At 37.8% G+C, this 14,598-nt stretch overlaps 1 protein-coding gene across 2 annotated transcripts in view; it reads left to right on the top strand.

The window, feature by feature from the left end:
* Positions 1–14,598, top strand: part of LOC126163128 (sialin-like) — a 175,909-nt gene that overhangs the window by 120,983 nt on the left and 40,328 nt on the right. For both annotated transcript variants that reach the window (XM_049920054.1, XM_049920053.1), the window contains exons 6-8: positions 6,220–6,366; positions 7,685–7,817; positions 10,299–10,454. In XM_049920054.1, coding sequence (XP_049776011.1) covers positions 6,220–6,366; positions 7,685–7,817; positions 10,299–10,454 — 436 coding nt within the window. The remainder of the gene's footprint in view (positions 1–6,219; positions 6,367–7,684; positions 7,818–10,298; positions 10,455–14,598) is intronic.

Raw genomic sequence — 14,598 nt, 5'->3', positions numbered from 1 at the left:
CCAGGAACTGGTTGAGATGACCTGTATCGTCTGAGAGCAGCAATTTCTATCAGATTTGCATCTGGTAAGGTGTGACACTCATCCGCAATTCCAGTTGGGTAGGATCTTTTCATGACCATTGTCCTTAGGTCATTTTACATAGCTCTAAATGGTACACTGTTCCTTGTAGAAACAGTGGATTATGTGACACTGTTTGAAAATTTGCAAAACATGAAAAATTGTAATCACTGAAAAAAATTAATTTTGAAAAGCTACAGCTAGTTTTATTTGAACAACTCCCATTGTGCATTACTGAGAGGTAAAACTTCAAATGGCAAATGCACTACTAATTTTACCCGAAGCTCCAATGTACTGATGGAGGATAGGACCAGCAACTTGGGTAATAAATACTTTTATTTTCTCCCAATATGCCTCAAAGTTGCAATAATAGTCATATCTTTGTGGTGACTAGTTTTGGACCGTCGCACCCATTTCCAAATCACAACCTTAGGCATACGTTTAATCATACAGTCCACCAATGTACGTGTGAGTAATAAATGTTCACGTGCTGTGACGTCATTTTAGTTGCTTGTGGAAACCTGCCTTAATTGTTAATAACTTGACACTAAAATATAATTTATAATTTTGCAGACATCTTTTTGTACAATGTAAAGCTGATGTTTCGGAAAAATCCAACACTGAAACTGTGCTTTTGGAATGAGGTACATATCGAAGAGATGACGGGCGATTGCCAGGTACCAACTTGTAGTTTCATTTGAGTCATTACACCATGTATTGTGTGCATTATGGATATTTTTTTAAAAAAATTAACTCTAGACTCTGTCCAACTTGAAATTGACTTTCATTATTCAGATTTGTTCTCAGATGGATTTTCGTTAACAGGGCACACTTCATTTATTAGTGTTTTTCATGGCTCTGTATTATTTCTGTTTAACATCCATTTTCAAATCGCACATTGATGCCTTCTCTTCTACTTTTGGTTTATTGACTCCATTCTACTTCCATAACATAAATTACTACATCAATGTATGTGCAAATAACTTCAGTTGATGCCGTACTGGATATGGTGCCACAGGCATTTTGACAGGATCATGTGGAAACAATGTGATCATATCACTCACTGCAGCATCCAATTTAGTTGCATGTGGAAATCTGGCTTACTTGTTAGTAACCTGATGCAGTGTTCCATAGGAAATAAATCGCATTGTATACTCATGTGAAGTTCAATATTTGTGTTCATGTAATGATTACTAGTGATGAATAATGACCATTGATTACTCTCATGTACATTGGTGGACTGACTGATTACATTTACATCTACTGTGGTTTGAAAATGGGTGTGATGGCCAGAAACTAACCACCACAAAGAAATAATTACTGTGACGGATGTCAGAAGAAAATAAAGATAACTTTGCATCAGAAATCAGTTCATCAGCACCATCACCAGAACATTTTGGGCCTACTTTTGCTATCTGACAAGAATCAACTACTACCACCATCTCCTTATTTGTTTCTTGATCACATTTTCAATTCTAAAAAGACAGAACATACTGAATTCTGTATAGGGGTACCACAACAGTTGTAAGTGCAATACATGGTGAGGGAATGATAAATAGAGCAAAAACTTCAAAATTCTTAGGTGTCCATGTTGATGAGAATCGGTTAAAAATACTGGAAAAATTTTCATGGTGATAGTTTGTTCAAAACATCACTAGGATGAGTGTGCTACTCAAAATACAGACATGTATAAGATCCATCTGGCACTAGTTGCATTTGTTTAGACATAAACATTAAATGAAACATACCCAGTCAAAAATAATGCAGTAATTGCCTTAAACTAACAAAACATAGGACAATACATTGTATTGTCCTAGACGGACACACACAGCTTTCTCTTATTGCTGAAGTTTGAAATGATCTGTTGCACTCTGTTGACCACAATATGAAACAAAACAGCTTCCAAAAACAAGGTGGGAACTTGCACTATTGTAGCAGTCTGGAATGAAGAATAAAAGTTTTGTAGTAGATCTGTGGCAAATTTAAACTGAAGTCTGTCTTCTGCTAGGGCATTGCTATGTGGTGTGAGATACTTACCAGATAGGATTGACGGAGGATATCAAAAAAAGTTCAAAGAAGGGCAGTTCATTTTTTTATTATTGTGAAATAGTGGAGACAGATGGCATATGACACATGTAGTGAAACAGATGCCGAGGTCACACATGTCATGCTGTAGAGCATACTCTGCAGCAGGATATTGTGAGCTGCCAGTGTATACCCTCTGCCTATGCCCATTCATCCTAACTGATAATTTTGTGGTAGTCATGCCAATGTAGAAGGCTGAACAGTGTTTATAATAGCTGGCATATGATGTCATTTCACAGGTGGCTCCCCTTTGCTAGTATATGTTTCGCTAGTTACAGGGCTATTATAGGTGGCTGTAGGAGGGTGCATACGCCAAGTCTTGTAGTGGGGATGGTCACGGGGGTAGGAGCCACAGTGTAGGGAGGTGGGTGCAGGAGCAGCATAGGGTCTGACAAAAATCATGTGGAGGTTGGGAGCATGACAGAAAGCTATGATGTGGTGGGCAAAATTTCAGACAGAATGGGTCTCATGCCAGGACATAATTTTGAGAAGTCATGGCCCTGTCAAAGTAGCTGATTAACACATTCCAGACCAGAATAATACTGAATCACCAATCGTGTGCTCTGAAGGTGTTTTGTGGATTGGATTGATGGCCCGGGAAATAGAGTATTTAACTAGACTGGTGGGGTAATCATGTGCAATGAAGGCTGAGGAGAGAATGGTGGTGTATTGTTGTAAAGTGTCTGCATCTGAACAAATACATCTGTCTCAGATGCCAAGTCTGTATGGGAAGGAATGTATGACATGGAAAGGATGGCAACTGTCAAAATGTTAGTACCGTTGTTGGTAGGTGTGATGTGGACCGAAGTGTGTATCTAACCTGTAAGCAACATGAAGTCAAAATCATGTTTCATCATTACAGTAACATTTCTCATATTTACAAATATTATTTTTTTATGTATTGCTCATTTAGCCTGACCAGATTATGGCTTTAAGGCCACCTGTTACATCTGACCAGAAACAATGCATATAAAAAATATTAGATAACAATAATTCGCATTATTAGTAAAAATTAATAATAATAAAAAAATTAAAAAAATAAAAATAAAAACAATAAAAATAAAAATAAAAATTATTTCTAGAACGAGCAGAAACTAGCAAAATACACAAAGCAATCACTCATATAAATACATCGGCTACACCACTGCAATTTCATAACCAGTTCTACAACCCTCTAGATCACATAACATCAACAGATACAAAGAAAGTAAATTGGAAAAAAAAAACACTTCATGGCAAGCACCCGTATCATCTAACACAGCCACACATCGATCAAGACATATCCAACACATGGCTAAGAAAAGGCAATGTATACAGTGACATGGGAGGATTCATGATTGCAATACAGGATCAAACAATAAACACCAGATATTACAGCAAGCATATTATTAAAGATCCCAATACCACAACAGATAAATGCAGACTTTGCAAACAACAAATAGAAACAGTAGATCACATCACAAGCAGATGTACAATACTAGCAAATACAGAATACCCCAGAAGACATGACAATGTAGCAAAAATAATTCAACAACTACTTGCCATACAACATAAACTAATAAAAAAACACGTTCCTACATACAAGTACGCACCACAAAATGTACTGGAGAACGATGAATACAAATTATACTGGAACAGAACCATTATAACAGATAAAACACCACCACATAATAAACCTGACATCATACTCACCAATAAAAAGAAGAAATTAACACAACTAATCGAAATATCCATACCCAATACAACAAATATACAGAAGAAAACAGGAGAAAAAATTGAAAAATACATCCAACTGGCTGAGGAAGTCAAGGACATATGGTATCAGGATAAAGTTAACATTATACCAGTTATACTATCAACTACAGGAGTCATACCACGCAATATCCACCAGTACATAAACATAATACAGCTACATCCAAATGTATATTTAAAACTACAGAAATCTGTAATTATTGATACATGTTCAATTACCCGAAAGTTCCTAAATACAATGTAACATATACCGTACAGTTAATAGGAAGTCACGCTTAATCAAGTTCCGCATCACTTTCCATTTTTAACCAGACAACATCTGAGAAAGGAAAGAAATAACACTAACAATATCGGTGATAATAAAGTAAAGGATGTATTGTTAAGAATAATATTGATTAATTAAGCACATTTAAGGCCTTTCTCGATATCAGAAGTATTGGAAAGGATAATAAAAATGAGGATATTGGGGTGAAAATGACAATGGCTGTTAGAAAAGAAGAGAATTTTAATAGAGAGGTCTATAGCAAGGAGGAGGGAAAAGTGCTGGTGCAGGAAGGGTTGACAAGAGTGAGCTGCAGCCAACAGTTCTTGGAAGTTACTTCATACATTGATATATCAGTGTACTTGAAATGAACAATGCAGTCTAAACATTAACCATTATAAGTCTAATTCTGTATATTCATGAACACTTCTCAGTTTTTCTGTAGCAATGTGTGATTACTGCTCAGTTATTTGATTTGCAAAACACTGCAAATAGTGGAAGATAATGCTTGTATCGTCACAAGAAATTTAATGGTTCCAGATGTAAATATTTATTACATTAAGGATATTCAATTAGTGTAGATCATAGACATTTATGGATCTGTTCAACTAACATCTTTTGAACAAATAATGATACAGGTTTAGGGGGAACTAAATTAACGAATTTCCATAATATTTATCTATCTTCAGAAGCTCTTATACCTTTTGTGCTAAATTCTTGTGACATTATAAAACAATCAAAACCCATGCAGGTATTCCAGGGGTGTATAGTTTTGTGGACAAATTCACAAACAGTATTCCCTATGGAATAATCTTTACAGTTTGCAAGCTATCCTGAAATGCTCCTCATAGCAGCTGTAAATCCATTTTTTTACACATTCGTTGCATGCTTGTATGCAGTGGAAAATTTAAGAATTGTCAGAAAAGTCATGTGGTAACATTTGATCAGCCACTCTGTGGAGTTCCAGGATGTGAAAGAAAGTCAATTTTGAAACCCTAAGTTTTCAAATTTCAGCACAAGACTTCATGGGTATCATCTAGTATTTGTTCAGACAGTAACATCTTCACAGGAACTTTTTAATGGTACATAGAGAAGTCAATAAACCAAGGGAAGCAGTAACAGTAGTCCAATAGGAAGGAAAGAAGTAACATTTCTTGTGTAAATATCAGAGGAAATAATAAAATCAAACAATGGGAAATCCAGGATGGAATACTTACAGCAGAATGATGCAGTGAACAAATAAAAAATCATGAGTATCACAATTTTAGTTAATTTAGTCTACTTGGATTTAATATAGAAAGAACAAACACCACACATTCAAATAATTGATACACCTTGATGGGCAATGAATCAACCACTTTCAGTGTGGATGTACAATTACGTCTGACCTCCTGCAGGAACATCAAAGTAGTGAGCATGGAGGACATGGATGGGGGGCTGTTGGTAGGTGGTGGCAGGTGGGAATGCCAAGATAGTCTGTGCAGTTGTGAGAAGCACTGTGTCCAGGTGGCAAATTGGTTAATGGTGCTGCCTAGTAAGCACATTCTGGCTTTGAATCTCGGTTCAGCACACATTTTCACTCATCACCGCTGATTGTGCATAGTGTCCCAATGCAGCTTAAATCAATAGTCTCTTGCCTTCCCTATCTTTTCCTTTCTTCACACTCCACCTTCAATTTACAGAAAATTAATGTAGAATAATGTTACTTTAAAACTGATTCTTTTCCAGTTATCGGCAAATTATTGGAGATGAGATTTTCTGTGCCTTATAACCTTTTTTTCATAATTCTGAGGAAAAGTGAGAGAACTTCATTGTCAGAATCAGTAGTCCAAAAAAGTCAGTTCATGAATTTTCAGAATCTCTCCAAAATTTTCCAGATAAAATCAAGATTTGTGTGGACTATTATCTTAGTTACTTCTGTGTTTGATGGATCTGGCTTGTCTGACATGGAACAAACAGTTTTCAGCCAAGAATGATACTATTTTGTCATAAACAAAGACTAATATCTGAAATAATATTACTTTATCAGATCTGAAATGTAACTGCACAAATTTCTGTTGCAGCTTCCAATTCCATGGTTCAAAATTTTTACAAATTACCCACTGATTGTGAATATTTTACTTCAGTGGGGAGGTATATGGGGAATGTTCACTATTCTAACACAAGCACCTACGTATTTCCGCAATGTTCATGGATGGAGTGTCCAGAAGGTAATTCTATAAGCTTTATCCCTTCTTCATTTTATGCTATAACTATAAAATTCAAAATTTATGATGTATCACTGCAAAGTAACCAGCTATGTATGTGGTCAATAGGTTATTGTGAAAAAAGATACAAGATGGGTAATGAACATTTATGACTAGCTAATTGTTAAAGATCAGGAACCAAAATTGTAACTTACCTTTCACAGACACTTCTCTTCCATTTACTCCATGTGAGTTCTCTCAGACTAATTTGAAGCTTAAACTTGCTTTAGTCTGTTATTCATGTGAACAGTTATGCACTTCAAACAATCTTTTTGTTATTTTAAAATTGTATGCATGACTTGAACCCTGACAACTAGCTTTTATGTCCACTGTTTGTGTGCACTCAACTGTACCAATTGGATGATGCCAATGAAAGTTATGTCCCCTGAATTCAGATAATTTTTCTGGCACACTGTATTAACATTTCACAAACGTTATACACATTCTATACTGTGCTAAAAGCAAGTTTGTGAATTTTCATATTGATAAAATAAAATATTTTCAGCTTATTTTGGATCCAGAGTGATGTCTCCTCATGAGAAAATGAGTCCAAAAATATGTTAACATGTTTTGCCTTGTGTTATATGTATCAAGAAGACATAGTCTGAGTGTTGGTGATGAAGTACTTGACAAAATGTGACTTGGTAGAACTGAACTAAGTGAAAGAGAGAATTGTTTTATAACACCAGGAACATTGCTGTCTTCATGAAATGAATGCTAGGATGACTTCGGAACAACTTCTTGTGATATTGCTCAAAAAGTGAATGCACTGTAACATCAATGCTTGGAATTTAGAAACTTTAGTTCCAACTCTAACAGTTACTTGATGAAATGAAACTATAAAATTCCAGAGACCTTTTCAAGCCTCAAACAATAATATGCAGGGGGAGGTGATGAATGAAAATTTGTAACAAGGCCAGGTTGGAATCCCATCCTTGGTACAAATTTTCATTTGTCACTTCAGTCTGCCTACACACATCACTTACTTGATTGTTCTTGCCTATATTTTAGAGCTTCCCTCAGTGTTAATTGTTTGCTTAGTTGCTATTGCATCATTTTTAAATACTAAAGATTTTCCTAAAATTGCAGTTGTTTTTAGTTTTATTTTCAGAAGGCGACAATAGCATTTTTATTTTCCCCAAGTGTATGTGGGTCTTTGATTTGTGATGTGATGAAATTATTCCAGAGACTTTCAGGAGGCTGGCTACTTCTTCCATTGAAATTTTTTATAGAAACTTAAATTTACTTTCATTGTCTAAGTGCATATTTTTTGTTTCTTTAGGTTGGCTTTTTCTCTGGTCTTCCTCATGTTTGTCGAATGATTCTGGCAATCTCAGTTGGTTATCTGTGTGATCACTTACAGTCAAGTGGAAAACTGTCAGTTACTAATGTTCGAAAGTTGGCCGGCTTCATAAGTAAGTAAATCCTCTCTTTTATGTTTCCTGGATATAGCAAGTATTATATTTATTACATTTGATCTCTCAACCTATGTTGTATGCTGATGAAGAAAAATTACACATGCTGAACTGAGAAAAACTCTGAAGCAAAATGTTAGTGTGGAGCAAACCCAAGGGTCCCTAGAAACCATGCAGTGGGTTACTGTCTGAATTTTTGTAGCCAAATGAAAATTGGCAACAGGCAAATGTGCATCAGACTGATCAGTGTGAGGTCTAGTTTTTCAAAAGATTGAATTGTTGTAAAGTAATCAATATAATTAAAGAGAATTACTGATTTAAGGTAATACTGAAATATTTTGTGAACTGCTGCTGCTATGAAATGTCAAAATGTTCACCTCTTAAAGACATAGGTGTTATGCACAAAATAAGTTACATTGGTGAAGGAATTGTGAAATTCTTTCTCTCATGCTGAAAAACTAAAAATAAAAACCAAATTACACCATAAACTGAAAGGTCTTCGCTTGATCTTTACCTATAACTCTCTTTAGTAGTAGTAGTAGTAGTAGTAGTAGTAGTAGTAGTAGTAGTAGAAGACTACTGATTGATATTCAATCGTATTTCATAAATAAAAAAAAATTACAGCTATCATTTGCTGTAATGGTTTTGCACATCATTCTAAGGCACTTCAAATGTTTCTCTAATCCATTTTATTTCTTTCAACTAATCATTTCACTAAACATTTGCCATTTTTAATTTTTAGTTTTATAAATACAATTCATTAATTATTAGTCAGACATACCATCATGAAGGAGATTATTTAGAGATGTGGAGTGGGTTTATTCAGTTAATACATACAAGAGGTTTTTTTTTGTGCGTGCATGCGTGCAAGTGTGTCTGGATGTTTACTGGCCACAGAAGACTGACCCTCCTTATTGGGTGCATTTTCTCTGGCATTTAAACAGACATTCAGAATTTTGTTTTTGTAACTTGTAGTTGGAGTTGACCTCGACAAATGCTGCTCATCACATATTTCAGATGATGCCAAGCATCAGCAAAAACCTTTGGTTTGTCTCCTGTTATGAACAAAACGATTTTTAAAGTGGAATTTTTATGTGCCCATTTGACAGTCAGCCCCAAATTAGTCTGGTGCAACATTTGTTTCCCCAAGGATATTAAAACACGAGGAATAATGAGTTCACCAGCAGTGACAGCACTGCCCTGGCTCGCACTAACAACTACTGCCACGCAGAGGTGTGCTGCTCAGTCGCTGCTGAAATGCAGATTGTTATTTATGGTTTTACTGTTTCTGTTAATACACGTTAATAAAATGAATAATGGACTAGATCAATCTGGATGCACTCTATCAAGTGGGCATATATAATTTGGATTTAAAAATCTTTGTAATGGGAAAAGAACTGACGTTTTCTCTCAATGCTGGGCATTCTGCGCTGGATGTGATGAACAGGATTTGTTTGGGCTGACACCAGCTATATATTTTGAAAACAAAACTGAAATATCTGCCGAAACATCAGAGAAAATGTTCCTGGTGACTCATAGGAGACATCCCTAGTAGATAGAAATTTACTTCATTTAACAAGTTATAACTATGAGTAGGACTGAAACTTCCTGGCAGATTAAAACTGTGTTCTAGACCAAGACTCTAACTCAGAACCTTTGCCTTTCACAGGCAAGTGCTCTGCCAAGCATAACTCATGACCCATCCTCAGAGCTTTAATTCTGCCAGTACCTCATCTCCTACCTCCCACCTCCTGAACTTCACAGAAGCTCTCCTGCGAACCTTGCAGAACTAGCACTCCTGGAAGAAAGTATATTGTGGAGACAGCATAGCCACAGCATGGGGAATATTGGCAGATATGAGGTACTGGCAGAATTGAAGCTATGAGGAGGGTCGCGAGTTGTGTTTGGGTAGCTCGGTTGGTGGAGCACTTTTCCACAAAAGGCAAAGGTCCTGAGTTAGTCTCGATGTGGCACACAGTTTTAATCTGCCATAAAGTTTCATACCTGTGCACACTCTGCTGCGGAGTGAAAATTTCGTTTTGAGTAGGATTATTAGAAAGAACCATTCCTGAATTCACACAGAATAATTTGGAAAAAATTGAAAAAATTATACCTGTATTTACAGAAAAATAAAGCCTTATGAATGGTTTCTTGTGTCTTCCCTTGTTAGAGTAATTTCATATTTTTAAAAAAAGAAAAAGAAAAAAACTGGCAGCAGTGCTAGAAATAAATGGAAGCTTATGTACTATTTACCCTAGAATGAATAAAAAATGTTGGTGTCTAACTAGCTTCAGATTTAATCAACTACACATTTCTTATTTCAAGTCTATAAAAGTTTGTAGCAGATATAATGGATTAGTACCATCAATGACTACATTTCATGTTAAATAATAAGTGATTTATACTATTTCTTCCTAAGTTTAGTTTTGAATAGTGAGCTATTTCATTGTATTTACCTTGCTCATGTTTCTCTGTTGCCAGTGAACATTGTGCAAGGTGTATTCACACTGGGGCTAGCATTCTGTGGCTGCAATTCAGTTACGGCCACTATTTGTCTCACAGCAGCTCTGGCTTCGAGTGGAGCTGAATCATCTGCAGCTTTAGCTACATACATTGACCTAAGTCCCAATTTCGCCAGTAAGTACCGTATTTGGGAATAACAGTACATTTAGTTGATATAGCAACTGTTTACCATTATTACACTGTGCTCTATAGGTATTATCATGAAGCAGAACCTTCAGTGTCACAACATAGGTTAACAGAAACAAAAACTATCAAGACTGACTGTGTAGAATGTATTACATATATTTTGCTGGTATTTATTAAAGAACAAATATTTTCACATTTGAAAAACAGTTGCTTCATTAAATGTGAAACAATACACAATGCATCTTTTAGATATTACCCACACCCATACTACAAACAACTCTATACAAAAATAAAAGTTTGTGTTAAATAACACCAATTATGTAAAACAAATCAACACTATCCCTTATTAAACTACCCAGAAATTCCAGCAGTATTGCACAAATACTGAAATTCTACAGAAAATAATGATTTTGTTATGTCAGCAAATTGTTCTTTAGGGTCTACTTTTGAAACTGTTATTTCACCAGCACTAACTAATTCTGAAACAAAGATATGCTTTATATGAATATGTTCCACTCATGACTGAAACTCAGGATTCTGGGCAATGTGGATAGCAAATTCATTGCCAATCTGGAAATTTGGTGTTGATTTCAACTAGCCCTATTCTGTAAAACAAGACTAATCCAGGAGTGGGGAGTCCCAGAATACACAGCCCCTATGTTGAGTGGCCTGCTTGAAGATCACCACCAAATCAGCATCACTAAACATTCTAAAACCTCATATTCAAAATTAGTTTTGGAAACAAGTGCATAATCTGTTTTGTCTCTCAGATACATCAGAACCCTTTTAACTCTGATTTGTTGGATCTTCAAGATTTATTCATAATACACTGCCAGCATATTTGTTGAATTTTCAAGATTTGTTGATAAAGCAGTGATTGTGTATGGAACATCAGGATGTGTCCCACACATCAGAAACATGAGTGTTCTAACAGCTTGCCTATTGGGAAATAGTTGTGATGACTTACTTCTGTATTATTGTCCTTTATAACAGGAGTGACTACAGCCTTACAGATGCTCATGTTAGTGAACTCTAGAATTTTCTCTGTGTGGTGAATTTTCTTATATATTTCCTCCTCCTTGTTAGTTTTCAGACCCAAGAAAAATGATACAGGCACTTCAGTAATTTTGAATTTTTGTCTGAAATCACAGATAATTCCTTGAAGTTCCAGTTTGCTGTTAGCTACAACCAAAATCATGAACATAAAGCCCATCTTCTGAAAATACAAGGGTCAGGTTTCCTCCTCCTGGAAACCCAATTAACTGAGGTGACTACTGAGCTTCATTCCAACAGTGAGCAGCCTGCTTCAGACAGACTTTTTTCTCCAAATAACATTCTCTCACAGATCCACCATCATATCCTTCAGGTTGCTGCATTTATATGGTTTCTTTCAAATCACCATAAAGGAAATCAACTGAAACATCAATTTGCACAAGGTTCATGGCCTCAGTTGAGGCAACACTGAGCAGTGCTTGAATAAAAGTCATTCTAACCACAGGACTAAAGGTTTGGTCATAGTCAACTCTTCTCCACTCTGAGTAACCCTTAATCAAAAATCTTGCCTTGAATTTACTGACTGAGCCATCAGCATTAGTTTTCACTTTGTACACCCACCTGTTGGAAAGGCACTCTTTCCAGGTAGTAGTTCAACCAGATTCCATGTTTAATTTTCTTAAAGAGTTTTTATTTCACAATCCATGGCTTTGGTACAGAAATCCTTTTGAACAGACTTTATGGCTTCACTGTACTTTTCCAGTTCCCGGAAAAAATATTGTTACACGCTTCATATAATCTCAAAAGTTTTGTGGAGGTCTAAGACTTAGTCATGCAGATGTGGTAAGGCTTCCTCATTAGTCTTCCTGATCTACCTCATGAGGGTCTTCATCTGTGTTAAGCAAACTGCCATCCTTAACATTCTCACTATCTATTAGAGACTGGTCTTGAGTCTGAGATATTGAATCATGATAAACATTCACTAGCAAAATTAAATCTTTCTTGCTCTTCAGTGGCTTCTCCCTTAAGGTGACATCTGGTGATATAATGACTTCATATTTCCCTCCACAATAAATTCTGACCTTCATTGTGATCATATCCAATAAGAACTCCTTTCACTGCTTTCTGACTGCTCTTCTTCTAGCATTTCAGAATACCAATATAGCAGGTGGAGCCTATGACCTGCAGGTTGCAGTGTTGTCTATCACTACCACCTCCTCCTCCTCCTCCTCCTCTTCCTCCCCCCTCCTTCACACCCCCCCCTCCACCCCCACCCGCTGCGGATCTGGAGGTTAGAATAGGCCCAAGGCATTCCTGCCTGTTGTAAGACGTGACTAAAAGGAGCCTCATACTTTTTGGTACTATGAGTTCAGGTCCCATCCTATAGTTTGACTTGCCACTTCCCAAATTCTACAGAAGTGGGGGCCATATGGGAAAGGATGCCTTATGTGGTGCACAAGTTATCCATAGTGCCCTTGGATTTGATCTCCTGAATCTCTTGTCTTGGCCTTGCATCTCCACCTGTGATTCAGCTATTTGAACAAGGGCACTTTCTAGGGTATGTCATGTTCTTCCGTTGTCTCCTGTCCTCTTCTGCCCCCATGGCAGTACTGGATTTCTCTGCACCCGATATCCAAAATGGTAGCCAGTCCATTGTGGTGGGGCCATCATGTACCCATTTGGTGGTAGCCCCCTGACAACACAGGGATAGCTCTGCTGATGCCTGAGCTGTAAGCTCCCCACGTGTGCCAAGGAGTAGGTGCCTGGCTTCCTGGGGCATCAGGATTGCTGGCAACAGCCATCGTGCTGGTTGGCCTTAGCTGTATCTGGGTGTCACCCATGGGGAAAGCCCCTGATTGGAGTGGGTAGCATCAGGGTGGATGACCGGCAATAAAGCAACTGTCTTTTCTTGCTGGTGACCATATGGCACCAGCAGTCTCTAAGAAGGGAGAGATCGAATACAATGCCGACAGGTATGACTCTAAATTGTTTCCCTCCCTTGCTACACCATAGGAGGAATATAGCGCTACAGAACGGAGAGGGCCATTTTCACCTTGGGCTTTAGTCTGTAGCAGAACTGACGTATACTTCTTTCTACATATGAAGCCTCAATCTTTTGTTGAACACCTTGAGGATAAGTTTGTGGCTGTGACAGCACTGTTGAAGATGCGAAATGGTGCAGTCTTAATTCAGACAGCATCCCCAGCCCAACCCCAAACCTTACTCACCTGTGACAAGCTGGGTGATATTCCTGTTTCCGTCACTCCCTATAAAAGCCTCGACATGATCCAGGGGATCACTTTCCATTGCGTTCTCTTCTTGCAGTCTGACGACAAGCTCCATGCCAATTTAGAATGGCGGGCTGTTCATTTCGTCCAGTGTGTTTACAGGGGACTCAAAAACAACAGGGTTGCTACCAGTGTCATCTTGGCTTTTGAGGTTGATTCATTGCCTGAAAAGGTCAAGGTGATGGTTTACCGCTGTGACATTAAACCATACATCCCTCCCCCTATGCAGTGCTTTATGTGCTGGAAATGTCTTCCCACTGCACTTCCAGCACCACATGTTGAGACTGCGCACATCCACTGCACCCAGTTACTCCATGTGCGCCACCTCCCACTTGCATCAGTTATGGAGAACACCACTCCCCCTGCTTGCCAGACTACCCAGTACTCCAAAAGGAGCGAAAAATCATGGAGTACAAGGCCCTGGACTGGTTGACTAACACAGAGGCTAACGTAAATTTGAAAGATTACACCCCATTCGGTCGACATTGACATATGTCGCAGCTACGTCACCATCTACGTCCCAAGTTACAGTGGTTCCTTGCTCTATGTCATGAACAGTGGGCCCTCCAGGCCACCAGAATACATCTGCCCCCTTGGTGGTATTGGGCAAATCTTCCTCAGTTGCTTCCAAATCACCTACTTTGGTAGCAAAGCCTCCGCAAACACAGGGGACATCAGTCCCCTCCCCAATGCCGGAGAAGCAACAGCGTCCTCTGGCTCCTCTCATATGGAAAGGGTCCCTTGGGTTCCTCTCTCCCAAGGTCTTCACCCTCACCAGTGGCTCAAGAAGCCAAAAGCTGCTGGACGAAGAGTTTCATGGTCATCATCCATGCGTGAAGCAGCTTCAGAGA

This window comes from Schistocerca cancellata, chromosome 2, assembly GCF_023864275.1.
Source record: "Schistocerca cancellata isolate TAMUIC-IGC-003103 chromosome 2, iqSchCanc2.1, whole genome shotgun sequence".
In the NCBI taxonomy this organism is placed as follows: Eukaryota; Metazoa; Arthropoda; class Insecta; order Orthoptera; family Acrididae; genus Schistocerca; species Schistocerca cancellata.
This window is presented reverse-complemented; position numbering and strand designations above follow the sequence as displayed.